The 21578-nt window shown below is 39.8% G+C and overlaps 1 protein-coding gene across 5 annotated transcripts in view; it reads right to left on the reverse strand.

Annotated features, from left to right (window-relative positions):
* The window catches only part of ctc1 (CTS telomere maintenance complex component 1), a 53580-nt gene extending 35119 nt beyond the window's left edge, over nt 1-18461 (reverse strand). For 4 of the 5 annotated variants that reach the window (XR_012398415.1, XR_012398414.1, XR_012398413.1 and 1 more), the window contains exons 1-8: nt 18309-18461; nt 16852-17012; nt 14884-15121; nt 14231-14439; nt 12716-12848; nt 8171-8479; nt 3316-3444; nt 1-120 (exon numbers count right to left, since the gene is read on the reverse strand). The exon at nt 1-120 is cut by the window's left edge and continues 104 nt beyond it. Coding sequence is in view for 2 of the 5 variants with exons in the window: in XM_073938728.1 (XP_073794829.1) it covers nt 1-120; nt 3316-3444; nt 8171-8479; nt 12716-12848; nt 14231-14439; nt 14884-15121; nt 16852-17012; nt 18309-18350 (1341 nt within the window). In the remaining 3 variants the exon portion in view is untranslated. 5 annotated transcript variants of the gene reach the window in all.
* Between the last annotated feature and the right edge of the window lie 3117 nt (nt 18462-21578).

A 21578-nucleotide genomic window follows, 5' to 3' on the forward strand; every position in this document is an offset into this window, starting at 1 on the left:
CTGCAGCTCCGAACACAGGCGGCTGAAGGCTGTGATCTGAACACTGGAGCGCAAACACGCCCACAGAACCGCCCGCGGAGCAAACGCCGATGCCTGATACGTGAAGTGGACGTTGTGAAGCTGAAGAACAACAAAAAAAAAAAGTTTACTCAACACTTGTGTGCTGTGTAACGACTATGGCAGATCAGACACATAATTATTTTGCTTTTATTCAACAATTAACACACCATCAGCTTCTCTTACCCAGAAGAGACCGGATGTTCAGTGTGTAATACAACTCCAAGGTATTTACGACATGAAGGAATGCTCAGAAATGGACACACACACCGTCAAACTTCTATACGCTCTGCTTAAGACTTTACATTACTTTTAATGTAAACTTTTATTCTCCCTTTATGTGTAATCAGGTGTTTTGCAACAAGTCTTTTGCTCATGTATTAATATTATGGTTTTAATAGTTCTGCAAACCATGTTTAACTCTACCATAGAAAATATGATCATATCACCCCAATGTTATCCTCCTTACACTGACTATCTGTTAAGTGTCGTATTGATTTTTAAAATATTGCCTCTTACCTAAAAAGTATTAAATAATCTAGATTCTGTTTATCTAACCAACCTTGTCTAGCTACAATCCAACTCGCTCTTTAAGATCTTAAAACTCAGGGCTTCTGGTAGTGCCTAGAATAGCAAAGTCCACTAAAGGAGGTCGAGCCTTCTCATTTATGGCTCCTAAACTCTGGAATAGCCTTCCTGATAATGTCCGAGGCTCAGACACACTCTCTCAGTTCAACACTAGATTAAAGACCCTATCTGTTTAGTAAAGCACACACTCAGTGCATCACTTAGCGGTTGGATAAATGAATGTGCTCCACACAGGTTTCTGCATCTCATTTACATACACTATGAACAGCAGCTACGCTAATTATTCTCTTTATTCTCTATTTACACCTGCGGATACTCATCCCGAGACCCTCAGACTATGCAGTGCCACTGATGCGATCCAAGACCAGCAACAAGATGATCCCAAGGTTTCTATAATCCTGGACCAGGCCGTATCCTGAGCAGCTGCTGTGGTGGTCATGGAGGAGTGGAGAGCATGAGACTGATTCCTGTGATGCTCCAGGGACAGACGAGTCTTCACTGACGTCCAGCGTTCTCCAGCCTCCGGCGCCTAGACTGCAGCTCTGCACAAGACGTTTGGCCATAGGAGAAACGGTTGTGCCCAACTGAACCTGGTTTCTCTCGCGGTTCCTTTACTTTGGCCAATTGGTGAAGTTTTTTGTAGAGCTGCGCATTGATGGATTTGCTCTTCAGTGTTTGGACTCTCAGCAGTGACAAGTAAACCACACTAAACTGAACTGAACTTAACTCTGAAAACTGAACTACACTGTTTCAGCTCACTATGATCTTCTATGTGAAGCTGCTTTGACACAATATACATTGTAAAGGCGCTATAAAATTTACATTTACATTTAGTCATTTAGCAGACGCTTTTATCCAAAGCAACTTACAAATGAGGACACGGAAGCAATTTACACAACTATAAGAGCAACAATGAATAAGTGCTGTAGGCAAATTTCAGGTGTGTAAAGTGTAAGAAGCAAAACATTAGTCTTTTTTTTTATGTAGTTAGTGGTGGAGCCAGAGAGGCAATCGCAGATTAGGAAGGAAAGTGGAGACTAAGGGCTCTATTTTGACGGTCCATGCGCAGAGCGTAAAACGCAGGGCGCAAACGCTTTCAGGGCATGTCAGAACGCATTTTTGCTAATTTAAGGACGGGAAATCTGCCTTGCGCTGCGGCGCATGGTCTAACAGTGTTGAGTTTGTTTTCTTAATGAGTTATAGGTGTGTTTTGAGATAAACCAATTAGAGTCTCATCTCCCATTCCCTTTAGGAGGTAACAGAAAACTGTTAAACAGAGCATCTACTGCGTGAGAATGAGAGATAATGGATCTACTTTCACTTTCACTCTTGGATAGGGAAACTTTACGCACAGACATCCATTAGCCTATAAATAATTAATTTAGTTTGTTAAGCGTAAAGATTTATTTCAAAGCTATTTCTAAATTCAGTTCTAATTTCCAGCAAACGAATAAATGAACAATAATAATGAAGTGTGCTCAAAAACCTGAGTTATATCCTAAAACACATGCTGTGCCCCATATGCTCTAAAACCTGCAGGTGGACAAATCTAAGCTTGTTTTTAATAAAACAAATATAAATATGGATATAATAAATATTACTGCTAATAATAATAACATTATACAAAAGCAGATTGTTATGAATGAACTGAAAAAGCCTCCCGAGATGAAGAAGACATAAAAGCAGTGATTTTTCATATTTATGTAGGCTAGAAAATAATATGTTTTGTAATATTTTAATCCTTTATATTTATATTCTATATCTATTCTTATTATATCCTATATATATCCTTAATATTTAAATGTTTTCATATGTAAAGATATTTGCCTATTGCTGTCTTGTGTGTATTAAGCAGTGTGTAAGTGAGGTGCAACTCTGCGCTGGAGTTTAGACCGGGTTAGTTTTGGTCTAATGAAAAATCTATTATAGTTTCTCAAAATAGCAACGCGCCAGCGGTCTGCCTCAGAACACCTCCTTTTTAGACCAGACCACCTATGGGCGCACATATGAGCGCTAATGCATTTGCTATTTAAACAGCGTAGCGCAACGCCTCAAAACCACTCTTACGCCAAGCTGAAACTAGCTAAAGACTATTGCGCCGCGCCGCACCTTGCACCACACTACGCCGGGTGTATGATAGGGCCCTATATAGTTGAGTTTTTAGTCGTTTCTTGAAGACAGCGAGTGACTCTGCAACACGCGTAGCTGTGCATTTATACTTCTGCGCGCTGTTTCTGTTGGTCTGCATTAACACTTCCAAAACGCTAGTTGTCAGTAAGGTGTTAATGTTCCTCTGTGTCGAGTTTCTTCTCTGGTGTTTTGTCTTTTCTGATCGCTTCCTTAATTTACAAGTGGCTCAAACTCGCTCATTTTGAGGCCGGACGGACGTGCAACAACTTTAACCATGAGGTAAACACAAAACAAAACTTTCCATCCGGAGCTCCTTTAAGGGACTCCACACTTGTAAACAATCTCTCCATCGGGGTCGGGCAGCTATCTGTCCCACCCAGACTCGTCAGTGCTACCAAGCCGACCAATCACAGAGCTTGTGTTACACGTCGTTGGTTTGAAATATAAATGTTAAAACTAGCTAGAGTGAATAAAACTTTAGTTAGAGTTTGTGATTCAGAGACATGCTGATTCTAGCGGCGATGACATAATCACACTCACCTGAATCTCCGCCCCCGGTCTCAAGCCACCGCCCCATTTCTGAGTAGGCTGATAGGCCAGACAAAGCCCCACCTGTCCGTCAAGCTCATAAAGCCCCGCCTCTGCGTTCAAGATCTTTGTGACGGTACCCTGTCAATCAGATAACATAGATTTGACAGATTACACGAGCTGGAATCACTGGTCAGATGCACCAGCAGCCCACTGACTACACATCTGCTGATTATAAGGGAGTAATGCAAAAGGAAATGCATAATTTAAAAATAAACAGACCATTATTGTTTGTCAGTGTGGATGCAAATATCATTGTTGTGAGCAGGGGTTACACCATGTCCTGACTACACATCCTGCGAAATGTTTTTGTTGTAACCATCAGCAACAGCGGCACCATATTTATTTATTTGTTGTATTCAATGGTTTTACATGTTAAGTCAATGCAAACGCGCGAATAGACATCCTGCAGTGCGATACGCGCGAATGGCGCGGCGCGAATGACGCAAATTGCGCGAATAGCACGGGGCGAATTGAGCGGTTTGCGCGTTTGACGCACTTAACGAGCGTTTCGCGCGAATCTCTCGATTTCGAAAATCTGAACTTCAGTGTAAATTCGTGCCGCGTTAACCAATCAGATGCTTGCTCTTGTGGGGGCGTGATTGTGACGTAGACTTATTGTCGGTGTTCCGAGGGAAATCCTCCAGCCTTCACCGACAACAGTTCATCAAACTGGGCTTGGCTCAGTCAGAAGCACTGCTGAAAGCCTCCGTCATCCAGGTTCAGTTTCTGGAGGAGTTTATGAGCTCACAGAGCTGGATGCACCTCTGAAAGGATGTAGTGGACTCAGACAAGACCCTAAACGTATCGATGCTGTTTTTCAGTCTTCATAAAGCACATAAACACTGTTATTTTCTTCAGAAAATCCATGTTAGCCATTTCGCTATGAAGCTAGAGCCCTGCCCATAGCGCGAATCCGCGTCTGTTCTAAAGTGAATTTGACATGCGAATGAAGCGGATTTGACGCGCGTATGAAGCGAGTAAACTCAAATGTTCACGCTGCTATTTACGCGCAAATAGCGTGATTTATCCGCGCGTTCCGTGTCTGGTGTGAACACAGCATCAGTCTTTTTTGTGTTCAATATATGTAAACCCATATTTCACATATTCAGGGTCATATTTGCGCTTCAACATATTTGTTGCTATATTTAAATGAAATTTCACATGTCGAATGGTACGGTTGTCGTGCACGCATTTCAAAATAAAAGTCAAAATAAGTTATAAATTAAACCCACTAAAAATGTTTCCGTGGCCCACTTTTGGGTCACGACCCACCAGTTGAGAAACACTGCTTTAAACATTATTTTCTAGCTTCATTTTAAGATGCTGATTAGGCTATTAAACCATTAAACAATTTATCCTAATTTGCTGCTTATTAATAGTAAACAAGGCAGTAGTTGGGTTTAGTTAATGGGTAGGATTAGAGATTTACAATAAGATCATACTTTAGTAGTGCTAATGATAACCACTTGTTAAAGTTTGATTTGCCACTTATATTAAAGTGTTATAATTTCTCTCTTTCATGCAAGTTTTATTCCAACAGCCCATACCTACCAACACTCCCGCTTTTCCGGAGAGTCTCCCGTATTTCAGACCCATCTCCCGCCCTTCTCCCGTATTGTTCTGTCTCCTGGGAAAACTCGCGGAAGCACTATGGAGGACTTGTTAGTTTTTACTGTAATGAATTTATAATAAAATGTAAAGAATACTGTATTAGCTAAAATAACGCAATGTTTTCTAATAATTTTTAAACATTATTCAAGTTAGAAAACTAGCCGCTGAGACTATATTTACCTCCAGCCCACTAGCCTCAATCAAGTTTGGTTTTTGGCCCTTTTAAGAAAAAGTTTGGGCACCCCTGTTTTAGAAGACAAATATAACACGAAACAACTTTTACCAAACATTCTTTCACATCTCCTGTGGTTCAAGTTCAAGTTATTTATATAGCACGTTTCCACAAGGCTGCACAAAGTGCTTTACAGAGAAAAAATAAACAAATGATATGAGCATGAAAACAGTAACACCAATAGACACATAATAGGAGGAACATAAAGAGTGCAACAATGAAAAGAGCAAAAAATAAATTAAATAGAAGTTTTGCCTAATTAAAAGATGCTACAACAGTTGACCAAACTAAACAAGATTACCCAGTTAAACTCTGCTGCCATTTTGGGATTTTCACCTGGATTTTGCCTAGCTAAATTAAAAAACTTAGGTGGTGTAAATGCAAAAATTTGGTATAATTTTAACGAAAACCCTTTGAATTTTCATAAAACACTACTGAAAGTGTGTAAAATATCTGTATATGTTGTCTGTTATAACAAACACCTAATAAAGAGGCGCTTTTTGTATTTTTTTTTTTAATAAACTCAAATGTGAAAGTGTCTCTTTTAGGTTGTGTGTGGTCTAGCGTGCTGTAATTAATGTTGGTGGCTCCTGCACATGTCTGTAATCATAGGACAAAAGAAAAATGTCTCCACCATAATCTATGCCAGTGGTTCCCAACCTTTTTCTCTGGGGCCCCCCCCATGAACTTATACAAACATTGGAGCCCCCCCACCATATAAATACACAGGCACGCACACACATATGTACCATATATATATATATATATATATATATATATATATATATATATATTACTGTATGTGTGTGTTTATGTGTATTTAGATAGGCTTTGTCATACTGTCTAATCTTTTTCTTCGCCTCTGAAGAATCATTACATTGACGTTTGTCTGCCATTTTTTTTTTGATTTTGCCTTTACAAGAAGTTGGACAAGCACATTGCGCAAGTGAGCAAAATGTAAAAAAATATTTAGAGTTATTTATTTTAATTATTTTTACTATTATGTTGGAATTTTAAACATGTGTTTTGATTTTTTTTTTTTTTTTTTGGTAGTTAAAAATACATATATTCCTGAGAATTCTTTTTAAGAAATATTTCCCAAATTATGTTTAACAGAACAAGGAATTTAACAGTATTTTCTCTAATATTTGTTTTTCTTCTAGGCTTATTTGTTTTATTTTAGCTAGAATAAAAGCAGGTTTAAATATTTTGAAACCTATTTTAAGATCAATATTAATAGCCCCCTTAAGCAATATATATTTTTGATTGTCTGCAGAAGAAACTACTGTTATACAATGACTTGCCTAATTACTCTAATTAAGCCTTTGAATTGCACTTAAATTTGAATGCTTATATTTTGAAAAATATCTAGTAAAATATTATGTGCTGTCATCATAGCAAAGATAAAATAAATCAGTAATTAGAAATGAGATATCAAAACTATTATGTTCAGAAATAAGTAAAAAATAAAAACTTCTTTCCATTAAACAGAAATTGGCCAGGAAAAGGGTTGCTAATATACAGGAGGGCTAATAATTCTGACTTCAAGTGTATACATAGTTATTTTCCACCCTGCAAAGGAAAGAGAAATAAATACAATAGAATAAAAATATAAAACAAACTGTGCTTTAAGCATCTCCACTGTAAGAAAAACACTTTAGCTACAAAAATCCTTCTGTCAAGAGCAGAGAAACATTTTCTCGTTATGTTTGATTAATGATAATAAAAACAGGCGGCAGCAGGAATATTTTGCGCTGTCTCTTTAATGGTTTCTCTTTCACGTCTTTTGATCCTCAACTCGTTTGTTTATTACACAAATGAGGGTTAATATAAATAATCACTAAACACCGCGTTTTGACACCTATTTGACCATTAAAGCGCTCACGTTAAAATGACTAGATGTCTGCGCTCCTCTGCTCGTCTCAGTGTGTGAATGAGAGTGAATGCTGACCGGCCGCATACTATTGACTGCGTGATCGTGCTGCACACACACATAAGCACGCGGTCTTTCGCAACACATACAACTGGAAAGGGGGCGGTATATGATGCATATAATTGTTTATCTTGATTAATGCTTTTTTATAATCGTTTGAAATCGAAATCGGATTTTGGATTAATTGTACAGCCCTGTATAATAGTGGACCATTTTATGCCTTTTTCTACCTCAACACTTATCCTCTCCCGCGCCCCCCTTGTGAACTCTGGCGCCCCCCTTAGGGGGGCGCGGACCCCAGGTTGGGAACCACTGATCTATGCAGAAGTTATTGTATTCCAACTGATGAGAGGTGCTGTACAAGCCACAGGGAGCGATCATTGCTTTCATATTTCACTATTCTTTTGTTTGATCAAACATAATTCACTGTGTTTGGAGCACGTCAGACATTTAAAAGGATTACTTATGCAAATCAGCTCAAAAACAGAGGAGAATGGCCCTGAAGCACACAGCATAAGGTGAGAGATGACAGCTGTCTGTGCTATCTGGGGCTGCTTATTGATCATGAATGTATTGTTTTCACTTCTGCGCCATGGAAACACCACGATTCATTTAACAACTGTTTAATATGTGAATATAATTCAGTATAAATAATGCTAGAACCGTATGAGCACCGGCAAGAGCTTTCATTTGAGCTATAACTTCTACATGTGTCATGTGAAAAAATATGAAAATGAAAACAATGTTAAATACCCAGCTCGGGTATCCAAAATACTGTGTATTTAAGTGTAAATAACTTTTGTACAGTAGAATAAAAACCAAAGTGATGCATATGTGCATAAAATATAGATTCTACACTTTCAAATGAAACCACTTACGGGGGTCTGGTGCAATGCTAGCCCTTTAAATCTGAAAGCGAAAGTCGATGACGGTACCGGGTCGGCAGAGTTTAACTGGTTAACAACGTTTTGATTTCCCACCATGCACACCATGAATACCCCACATAATTAATAAACAGAAAGCCTCACCTTAAAGCTGATGATGGTGGATGGTTTCACTCTGACTGCCGGATCTGACGCCAAGCGTGTGTCGTCTGCAGGTGTGCGTGTGGCATCTGCAAGTGTGTGTGTGGTGTCTGCAGGAGTGTGCGTGTCGTCTTCAGTGTCCTGCTCCTCTGAGCTTTCCTGCAGTGGTGTGTGTGGATGCAGGCGTGATTGACAGCTGTCAGTCAACACGCGACGTCCCTCCAGCGCCCCCAGCGAACACACACGCAGAGACGAGATCCACACACTCTGGCCGACACACACACACTGCCTCCAGTATTGATGCTTCAGCTCCTGAGACACACACACACACACACACACACACACAAACACACAAACACACACACACACACACACACACACACACACACACACACACACACACACACACACACACACACACACACACACACACACACACACACACACAGACCTTTATAAAGACTTGGATATCTACTAATGTTACTTTTAGACAAACACAGCTGGTTATTTATCAGGGTTTCTGCAGTTATCTTAATGTCAAATTTAAGACCTTTTTAAGACCAGTAAGTATTAAATTTAAGACCTATATCGCAATATCAAAAAATATGAAAAATGAAAAAAAAATCCCAAAATTAGTGGTGAAATAAATGTATTTAAATTAAACAGCACTAAAGACATGTTAGATGCACCACTGAACTACAGCAAAAACAAACAAACAAACATCTTAATGCTGATTTACACTTTTACCTGGCGCCGCATCGCGCACCTCACGAAACAGTCGAGGCTTTTATACTTGATGCGTTCGCCATTGAGGTATTTTTTAAATGACTGAAGAGACAGACAGTAAAATCAGACGAATAAAAAGATCATCATTAATATCATTGAAGATGTTTTTGTGGGCCTCTTGTTTTAAAGGGCACATAGGTTACCCCTATTTTCATATTTACTTTAACAGATTCATGTCCAGCAGTGTGTGCAGGGCCGGTGAGCGCTCCGTGTACCTTTTGCTCACTCAGTTATGTTATAAAATGTATTTTCTTGTGATAACGGGTGTGGCGAGGGACGTGGCCGAGAGCCGTGGGAACGGGGTGAGGCCACCGCGTGAGTGGATACACGTGCGGTGCGCACCTGCCTCGGATCCCACAGAAGGAGCTCTGGACCATAAAAGGAGGACCGATGGCAGAGGAAGCCGAGAGAGGACCGGGCCCGGGCATGTTATTTTACTTTTACTTTCAGTTTGACGGCAGTCTCCGCGAGGAGCTGCCGTCCGTTTGTTTTGATTTAAATGGCAGTCTCCGTGAGGAGCTGCCGTCATTATTTTTAATAAATCATTTTAAAGCTCCGTCGGTTCTCCGCCTCCTTCTTCCCGGCGGCCAAAGGGCCGTAAACTTCATTACAATGGGATTTCGTTGAGACATATTTTCCTCACGCTTGCATATATGTATTAATCTTTTTTTTGCTTGTTAGTTTGACTAGTGATGATTTCAAATACAATAAATATATTTGTATAAAACTTGTAGTAACGGTGCTTATAATGGGGTATATGCCGAGCTAGTGCTGTTCTCATGCTGATACACTTCCGGTGAGCTGTTATTGGGAACTTTTTCCCACTTTATACGGTTCCTTATACAGCATCGATGTTGTAATTTAATTAAAATACATTCAGTTAAATAAACTTTAGCATTTATTTAGTTGCTCAAGCGTAAAGCGAGACAAAAAGCCGTTTACTCGCAGGCGCCCGTCAGAATCGACAGACTAACGCAGAAGCTCCATTGAATATACTGGGGTAAAATAAATGCTCGTATTATAAAGACATGGCGGTGGAAATGTAATTTAATGCAGGGCTTCTTGTACAATCTGAGACCCACTTTATATCAGATATCACTCAGCCAGTGGAGATCGCTGATTTTTAAAGAAAACAGACCTTAAACGCACCTGATTTTGCGTTGGCATTCAATTAGCCGGAAGCGCTTAACCCAGGTTAATGGCAAATTAAAAGTCCTATTAGCATGCTTCGGCATATACCCCATTGGTGGGTGCGACTAAATTTTGGCTGATGCGCCTTAATTTTTTTAAAGTTAGGAGCACCGGTGCTACCAAGCAAAAAGGTTAATTTCGAGCCCTGATACATCCATATATTTTACAGTCTATAGACCTTTTTCATGACTGCTGCATGGAGGGCGCCATAGCGACCAGCGTCTTCCGGTCAATGCTAAAAACTTCCGTGTACAGCGTGTACAACTGGTAATTTGCGCTCCGAAAATGGGTTTCAATGACGTTTTTAATGAATAACAGAGTGTTTTTGTGACACACAACTTATAAATGTGTCTGTTAAAGCCGTAATAATCTGTCACATGTGGTTCAAGCGCGTCAGAAATACGAGAAAAACGTTCTCCTAGTTCACGTGTCTGCCGTCAGAAATAACGTACAGTGTGTGTGTGCGATCCCGGCCTGTCAGCTGTTAGCTCAGCGGCTCTTTAACACGCACACAGAGAGAGAGAGAGAGAGAGAGAGAGAGAGAGAGAGAGAGAGAGCAAACCAGAGTACTGGCATGAAACTTAACAGGTATGAAAGTCGTGCAATTTACAAAAATGAGCAATAAAAGTCTGTTATTAATCCTCTGCTGCTGATTTGCTGTTCATTCTAATCGCGAGCCGTTTGTGTTTTATTTCGTGAGTTGTATTCACCACGGGTTTGTGTTTTTCTGTCATATGTCTCAGGGCAGAGCCAGAGACATACACATATATCTATGATCGGGAGTTTTCCTGGATGTTAGTATTTTTTTTTTTTAATAATGAAAATTATAATTTTACATCACTTTTCTACATTGATGGATCACTAATCGCACGGGCATTCCTGACAAAAAGCTTGTGTTTGTGTGTACAGAAATGTACTATTCACCCTCCCTGTTAAGTTTGATCTAATCATGTGCTGAAACACAGCTCCTCTCCTGCTTTCACTGCTCATACTGACGGAGGGAGCGATTCGTTTGTGAATGAATCATTCATCGTGACTCGTTCACTAGCCGACAATAATACAAGTTTCTGGCAGCGCAGCATCTCGTTGTCATATTTCTTTTGCATTGTTTGCTGATTTTATTCAACAAAACTAGCATAAGCCGAGTGTTTAGTGCGAGTTGGAGCTGCTTTGCCTTATTTTTTAATTGCCTTATTTTATTTTTTGCCTTACTTTGCCCAGTAAGTGACTGTTATCATCAATAACGTGACCTGATTAACACAAATTTCAGAACATACAAAAATGTAAAAAACTTAATATTACCTATGAAATGTTCTGCCTTTGTGCTTTGTTTTCTTTGTTTGCTCGTTACTGCACCCGTAGACAGCGCTTAAGTCCCGCATCTTCACGTAATAACACTGTCTTGACTAGTGCAGTTGAATGACATTTGTCCTGGGAGCACTGTACCAATATGGCGGCGCTATTGACGCATGCTCAGGTCCCTATACAATATCTACTGTATATATCTATGTCACAAATTGAGGAGCGGGGAAAGGAAGTGGAGTGGGGCGACAACGCGGGGAATCCTTCCCAAACTGAGGAGCGATCACAAACCGAAAGCGACGAGAGCGTCAAAGTAGCCAGAAACAGCGGCGCGTCTTCATTGGCTATGACGCGGTTCGGCGGCAAGCAATCAGAATAAAGTAGTCCACCGCTTGAGAGGAGTTCAGAGAACACCTGTGAACTTTGGTTCCGACCACAATTGTTCCCAAGAGTTTGATTATTGCGGTTCCTGGATTTTCAATTATTGAAAATCGCGACGACGTGGGGCCCCCTAATCACGCGGGGCCCCCCCCCCGGTGCGTGCCCTGTGGGCCCATCCGCTACGCCACTGAGCAGACCGTTTACACATGAGCAGCCAGTGTTTTGAGTGCACGCGAGAAGTTTTGTCCACGAATAGAGGAAACCATCGCATGAGCAAAGACATTCGCTCTCTCGTATTACATGAATGCGCTCCTGACTTGTAATACTGCGCTTACGACATTTGACAGTGATATAACGCCATACTCTGCCAGCCGAAATCATGTGGCACGCAACCACAGCGAACCACTGCAGACACAGCGATGACGTCACATTCGCTGCGCGCACAGAGATCGGCTATTGTAAGCTGACCTTTTTTTGTAGTTGTAATACCGCAAATTACACTTGGACTATTGAAATAAAGAACTACAACACCCCAAAAGCCAAGCAACAACAACAAAAAAGAATTTAAAATGAGCATTAGATGTAAAGTTACATAGAAATCGGAAAAATAAGACCTGTGCAAAAATATTTAAGACCTAAAACAGCGAGTTTAAGAGTTTTTAAGGCCTTAAATTTTAGACTTTTAAATTTTAGACTATTTAAGACCCCGCGGAAACCCTGTATAGAAATCATATAATAAAACTGAAATTTACACAATTACAATGTATTTTTATATTTGCAGATGTTCATATTTTAACTGATTATTCATTAATATGTAAATCTGCCTGTTTTCTATGTTGTTTAAATGATTTATTTGAATTTAATGTACTGTATTGCTTTGAGACTCACCCTGATGATGAGCGCCACTGACGACCCTCCGTCACTCAGGACGAGGCAGAAGAAGCGTTTCCCACGAATCAACAGCAGAGGACCGACAACACACACCTGCCCACCCACACACACACACACCTGATCCTCACAGCTGACACACACACACAGACACACACAGTCATTATTCCTCTAATCACAACAGAGTCTTAACACACACACACACACACAAAAACACACATGCACAGACAGAAACAGACATATATATATACACACACACACACACACACACACACAAAAACACACATGCACAGACAGAAACAGACATATACATACACACACACACACACACACACACACACACACACACACACACACACACACACAAAAACACACATGCACAGACAGAAACAGACATATATATATACACACACACACACACACACACACACACACACAAAAACACACATGCACAGACAGAAACAGACATATACATACACACACACACACACACACACACACACAAAAACACACACGCACAGACAGAAACAGACATACACACACACACACACACACAAAAACACACATGCACAGACAGAAACAGACATATACACACACACACCTGATCCTCACAGCTGACACACACACACACACACACACACGCATACAAGCACAGACACAATTATATACAGTAAAAAAACACACACACACACACACACACGCACAGACAGAAACAGACATACACACACACATACATACATACAAAAACACACACGCATACAAGCACAGACACACATATATACAGTACAAAAGTACAAACACACACACACACACACACACACACACACACAAACAGACATACACACACACACACACACACACATATGGACACACACACATGCACAGACACATACACACATGCGCGCGCGCACACACACACACACACACACACACACACACACACACACACACACACACAGACATACACACACACACACACATACACACAGACATACACATATATGGACACACACACATGCACAGACAGAAACAGACATACACACATGCGCACGCTCACACACACACACACAAAGAAACAGACACAGACACACACACACACAAAGGGACAAACACATACATATACATGCACACACACACATGCACAGACATGCAGACACACGTGCACACACACACACACACACACACAGACAGAGAGACAAAAAAAGGCACAGAGAGACAGACAGACAGACAGACAGACAAGACACACACGTACTTTGTATATACATGCGCGCGCACACACAAACACAGACATGCACACAGACATCCAGACAGACACAGACACACAAATTTACACATGTGCACACAGAGACACACATATACACATACATACACACACATTTATACACATGCGCACACACACACACACACACACACACTGTATATACACATATGTATGCACACCCCCCCACACACACACACACACAAATAGATATGCACACACACAAAGAGACACACATACACACACACACTCTTCACCTGTGTGCAAGCAGCTCAGCTGCGTGTCTCACACTCATGACCTCAGTCAGAGCTCCGCCAGGGTCAAAGGTCATGGCCTCCAGGGTTACACATACTGGAGGGTCCACCAGCTCCAGGTAACCTGCTGCTCCAGGTGCATTCTGGGGGATGTAGTTCCATGTGGGAAACAGCATCAGCCTCCCCAGCCAGAGACAGGAGGACTTCAGCATCTGAACACACACACACACACACACACACTGTGAAGATGACACAAGGTCCCTGACCCACCAACTGGTTCAGTTGGTGTTTCTATGTGGAGTTTGCATGTTCTCTCTGAGTTGGCGTGGGTTTCCTCTGGGTGCTCCGGTTTCCCCCACAGTCCAAAAACCTGCACTATAGGGGAATTGATGAACTAAATTGGCTGTAGTGTATGAGTGTGTGAATGAGAGTGTATGGGTGTTTCCCAGTACTGGGTTGCAACTGGAATGGCATTCGCTGTGTAAAACATATGCTGGAATAGTCGGTGGTTCATTCTGCTGTGGCGACCCCTGATTAATGAAGAGACTAAGCTGAAGGAAAATGAATAGAGTTATTAGAATGTAGATTTATTCATGCTTACATCAACAAGCCCCGCCCCCACCTGATGATGTTTCTACATTATTATTGTTATTTACCATACACGGGACGCTCCCTCCAGCGTCTCTCACTCGCCACTCTCCCTCACTCTTCCCATCGGCCCGTCCGTCACACAGAAAGCCAATCAGAAGCAGGTTGTCCCGTGGAAGTGCTTTATAATTGGGCAGTGTTTGCTCCGCCTTCTTGGCCTGGTCCCGGTAATGGGCGGAGCTCCAGCAAAGGCTGCTGCAGCAAGCAGTTCGCTGATCTCGAATCAGCTCTGACACAGACACAATCCTGACGACAAAAACATGAATACACATATTTGAATATTCATGAGGACACAAACCTGACCGGAAATACATGAATACACATATTTGAATATTCATGAGGACATAAACATGACCGGAAATACATGAATACACTTATTTGAAAATTCATGAGGACATAAACCTGACTGGAAATCAATGAATACACATATTTGAATATTCATGAGGACACAAACCTGACCGGAAATACATGAATACACTTATTTGAATATTCATGAGGACATAAACCTGACTGAAAATCAATGAATACACTTATTTGAATATTCATGAGGATACAAACCTGACCGGAAATCAATAAATACACATATTTGAATATTTATGAGGACATAAACCTGACCGGAAATACATGAATACACTTATTTGAATATTCATGAGGACATAAACCTGACCGGAAATACATGAATACACTTATTTGAATATTCATGAGGACATAAACCTGACCGGAAATACATGAATACACTTATTTGAATATTCATGAGGACATAAACCTGACCGGAAATCAATAAATACACTTATTTGAAAATTCATGAGGACATAAACCTGACTGGAAATCAATGAATACACATATTTGAATATTCATGAGGACACAAACCTGACCGGAAATACATGAATACACTTATTTGAATATTCATGAGGACATAAACCTGACTGAAAATCAATGAATACACTTATTTGAATATTCATGAGGATACAAACCTGACCGGAAATCAATAAATACACATATTTGAATATTTATGAGGACATAAACCTGACCGGAAATACATGAATACACTTATTTGAATATTCATGAGGACATAAACCTGACCGGAAATACATGAATACACTTATTTGAATATTCATGAGGACATAAACCTGACCGGAAATCAATAAATACACTTATTTGAATATTCATGAGGACATAAACCTGACCGGAAATACATGAACACACATATTTGAATATTCATGAGCACACAAACCTGACCGGAAATACATGAATACACTTATTTGAATATTCATGAGGACATAAACCTGACCGGAAATACATGAATACACATATTTGAATATTCATGAGCACACAAACCTGACCGAAAATACATGAATACACTTATTTGAATATTCATGAGCACACAAACCTGACCGGAAATACATGAATACACATATTTGAATATTCATGAGGACATAAACCTGACCAGAAATACATGAATACACTTATTTGAATATTTATGAGGACATAAACCTGACCAGAAATACATGAATACACTTATTTGAATATTTATGAGAACACAAACCTGACTGGAAATCAATGAATACACTTATTTGAATATTCATGAGCACACAAACCTGACCAGAAATACATGAATACACATATTTGAATATTCATGAGGACATAAACCTGACCAGAAATACATGAATACACTTATTTGAATATTTATGAGAACACAAACCTGACTGGAAATCAATGAATACACTTATTTGAATATTCATGAGCACACAAACCTGACCGGAAATACATGAATACACTTATTTGAATATTCATGACCTGACCGGAAATACATGAATACACATATTTGAATATTCATGAGCACACAAACCTGGCCGGAAATACATGGATACACTTATTTGAATATTCATAAAAGTTCATAAGAGTTAAGAAGTGCTTGAGTGTGAGTAAATGATGATTCGGCTGTTTAAATAGATGCTGGTGGTGGTCAGACTCACCTGTAGCTCACAGGTAAATCAGCGCAGTCTGACCCGACGGCTCTCTGAACCTTCTCCACCACAGACTGAGCCAGACGAGCCACGGAGAAACCATCAGAGTCCAGGAGTGGGGAAAACTGCTGCTGCACCGCCTCAAACACTGCAGAGAGCCAGCGCTGATCCTGAACACACACACACACACATCAGTAGGGTTGTGCAATATGACGACACACAGTGGGTAAAATAAGCATTGCACACATTTCATTGTGTTTCCGGGGAGTAATATTGGTAACGAAGCTATTAACATGGAATTGATGCAGATTTTGGTAAAACCATCTGAATGAGTTGTGTGTAATCACAGTGAAACGACAGAAGGAGAAAGAGCTGCTGAACTGTGTTTAATATTTTATATAAAACGCTGTTTCTCTTATATGGAGAATGAAGACACATGCATTGCTCAGGTGTGAGTTTCTCACAGACTTCAACAGAGTGTGTAAATCTTGATGCTTCTGCGGGTCTCGTCTATCAAATCTGAGCTTTATCCTGTATTCCCTATTGGATTCGGGTCAGGTGATTGGCTGGGCCATTCTTCAGCTTGATTTTCTTTCTCTGAAAGCACCAAGAGTCTCCTCGGCTGTGTTTTGGATCATTGTCTGGCTGAAATGTCCACCCTGGGTTCATCTTCATCCTCCTGCTGATGTAGATGTCGGACTGAAGCAGCTGATCTTCATCTACACTGAGGAAGGGCAGAGGCTTGCTGAAGAACTACTGAGAGATTTCAGCTGCTTTCACTGTGAACAATGTTGTACTTTGATAGTCATTTGCTGCTCATATGATTTTCCTATTTACAATTTGCAATGACTACTTTTCTGAAATTATATTATTAAGGGGAATGTCTGAATATCCGAAAACCAACTTTACCTCTATGTTGTCTCTCTGTAGAACATATGTGATGGGACAGATGTGAAATTGACACTTGTGTGACTTTGGTATATCAAATAAAATAGTTTAAAAACATCAACAGAAAGATTTATGAGTATTTCACAGTACTGTCAAACACAAGCCTACACTAACAACTTAGAAAGGGTTTAGCTGTTTTGCTGGAAACTTTATTTTTTCTGTTGCAAGTTTGACATTTGAATTGAATTACTCATATATAAATCAAGTTCAAACCTAAATTTGCATAAAAATAAGTGTTATTTAACTTTTCAATCAGCAAAGTAGTAAGAAAATACATCTAAATACATGCTATTATATATAAACAACTTTCTTCCAACAAAATCTGCCGTTTGAATGCTGCAAATCACAGAAGCAGAAGATAAACACAGGACAAATTGTATATTCTGTCAATTCTAAGCCTGAACTCGAGGGGGAAAAGCTTAAAACAAACGCAAAGATGTGTGTGATAATTGGACAAACGATTATAGAACAGTGTCGATATCGAGCTAACAAAGAAAACAGAAAGTAAAGTAATATACCGCTCTGCTGTAGCTTTTAAAGTTGTTTAGAAACTCCTCCATCCGTCAACACTTGCACGGGGTATCGATATGACTGTCACCTTCATTAATGAGCGAATATTAGTGTAAATATTGTGTTCAGATTGTGTTCGGCGCTCTTCTTCTTCTTCTTTTGATTTTAACGGCAGCTGGCAGCCTGTTTTGTTGCATTACTGCCCCCTTCTGTACTATTTTCCTTTTAGTCTATTCTTTTTTCCAGTGCAGTTTCGCTTAGGAAACACTTCCTTCCTTTGATGCTTATTTCTGCATTTCATAAACTTATCAGTTGAGTTACCATTTATTGTCTTTCTTGTATAAATTTACCTTAGGTATATACACTAGATATCGCATAGGGACCTGAGCATGCGTCAATAGCGCCGCCATATTGGTACAGTGCTCCCGGGACAAATGTCATTCAACTGCACTAGTCAAGACAGTGTTATTACGTGAAGATGCGGGACTTTAGCGCTGTCTACGGGTGTAGTAACGAGCAAACAAAGAAAACAAAGCTCAAAGGCAGAACATTTCATAGGTAAGATTAGGTTTTTTACATTTTTGTATGTTCTGAACTTTTGTGCTAATCAGGTAGCGTTATTGATGATAACAGTCACTTACTGCATTCACCATACGGCAAAGCAGCTCCAACTCGCACTAAACACTCGGCTTATGCTAGTTTTGTTGAATAAAATCAGCAAACAATGCAAAAGAAATATGACAACGAGATGCTGCGCTGCCAGAAACGTGTATTACTGTCGGCTAGTGAACGAGTCGTTCATAACGGAGATTCATTCACAAACAAACCGCTCCCTCCGTCAGTATGAGAAGTGAAAGCAGTAGCTTTTTGTCAGGAATGCCGTGCGGTCACTGATTCATCAATGTAGAAGAGTGATGTAAAATTATAATTTTTCTAATTTAAAAATATGCATACTAACATCCGGGAAAACTCCTGATCATAGATATATGTGTAATTCTCTGGCTTTGGATGGCCACAGTCCTCCACTGTACCTTGGTCCCACATTCATTTCAAAGGAGCGCTACCCTGTACCAAAATGGCGGCTCTATTGACGCATTCCCTCCAATAGACAACAACTGGGAAGACGACATCTAATGTATATAGCCTATCTAAGCAAATGTACTACATGACATCAATAGACAGTGCCGCTGCTGGTGCCCTATACGAAATTGTACTGTGTTGCCCCCCCAGAGGAACAAAATCACACAAACATTTAAACGTGTATTTATTTATTTATATGCATAAATATGCATAATGCATATAAACACTCAATTTATACTTAAACGTTAAAATATTTACATGATAAAATAATAGTTTACATGAAAAAACACTGACATGTCTTCTGCAGAAAAAATCCTAATTTCAAACATTTACAAAAGGTAAGAAATAAAACCCTGTCTGCACCTGTAGATTGACAGTCCTCAGTGCTGCATCCTGTACCTGCGCAGCTGCTGGTGTCTCTGGAGCAGTGCTGGTCAGGCCACCTCATCTTCTTTTGTGACAAATTTCAGCATTGACTTCCATGAACAAGACAGAAGAAATTACGAATTTAAAGAAAAACGTATAACATACCATTAAAACAACGGGCGAGTCCAGCACTCTTCATAATGTTTACAAACTACAAACAAAATGTAGATTTAATTTGCTTTGTAATCTATGGTGACAAAAGCTGAGCCATTCTTTCAGTATGAATCAAAGACATTTGTGGTTTTTAGGAATTAATGAGTGTATTTTTAAACAAAAAACTTTGTTAACATTTAGAAAAAAATAATCATTAATGAATTTTAAATATCATAATGCTCACATACAATTTTAAAGACAAAAAAGGTAAATTTATATAAATTTATATATATATATATATATATATATATATATATATATATATATATATATATATATATATATATATATATATATATATATATATCTGATAATAACCATGCTCTCAATCTTATTGTTAATTTTTTTGAGTTACACTGTGAATGTTTTATACACAAAAATAACTTCCTAAAGGCAATATCTAGATTTAATGCTTTCCTTACTGTTCAGGATTAAGCTTAATAATAATAATAAGGATAATAAGTTTCTTAAAGCTGCACGGTGGTGCAGTGGGTAGCACAATCGCCTCACAGCAAAAAGGTTGCTGGTTTGAGCCTCGGCTGGCTCAGTTGGCATTTCTGTGTGGAGTTTGCATGTTCTCCCCGTGTTAGCGTGGGTTTCCTCCGGGTGCTCCGGTTTCAGTCCAAACACATGCGCTATAGGGGAACTCTAAATTCTCCGTAGTGTATGTGTGTGAATGAGTGCGTTGGATGTTTCCCAGTGATGGGTTGCAGCTGGAAGGGCATCTGCTGCTTAAAACATATGCTGGATAAGTTGGCGGTTCATTCAACTGTGGTGACCCCGGATTAAAAGGGGCTAAGCCGAAAATAAAATGAATGAATGAATTCATTTCAATGTATTTTTGCCCAACCCATTATTATGGAAAATGGCATCTCTCTGTTATGTTGATCAACTGTAATTTTAATAATGCCAAAAGTTTCAAAAACATTACAGCAGTTTTGTAAGTACTCTCCAGAAAAGTCCATCATTGTGTTTTATGATATAGTTCAACTTCACACTGTGTGTTATTGTGGGTTTTTTTTTTTACAGTTGCTCAAAACATTCAGTTCAGTCAAAGAGCATAGAATCCCCAAGAGGCGACACTCTAGTGCAATTTTGGTAAACAGCCACTAGATGGCTATTTTGGTATGAAAACTCCAATAAAACAGCAGCATGTTATAAGTATGTAAAATAAACTATTAAAAGTGCTGATGATTGTGATAGACAGTGTTTTATTGTCGTCTTTCAGGTTGTATTTCAGCTTTAATGCGCTTTTTAAATAAAATAAAAAAACAAAGCAGCTGCTGGTCATCGCGACAGCAGTAAGATCCAATGGACAGCCGATCGCTTTCACTCCGAAATGGCGGAATCCGGGCTGTGGCTGGGCGCTGCTGTTGCAATGGAACATTCTATTGAGTGTCGCCTCTTGGTCATTCTAAGCTCTTTGGTTCAGTTTACAAACATTCGAAACACACCGAGGGTCCCTGTCAGCCAATCAGCTCTGTGGATTCCTAAAGAGCGCTCGCTGATTGGACGACCCCGTTTTCGAGCTGAACCAATAAGCCGCCGATTCCGAGTGGACGACGTTTATGCGGCTGCGTGTGACGCGCACACACACGAAGCACAACTGATCACGTGGT

The sequence above is a fragment of the Danio rerio genome, chromosome 23, assembly GCF_049306965.1.
Source record: "Danio rerio strain Tuebingen ecotype United States chromosome 23, GRCz12tu, whole genome shotgun sequence".
In the NCBI taxonomy this organism is placed as follows: Eukaryota; Metazoa; Chordata; class Actinopteri; order Cypriniformes; family Danionidae; genus Danio; species Danio rerio.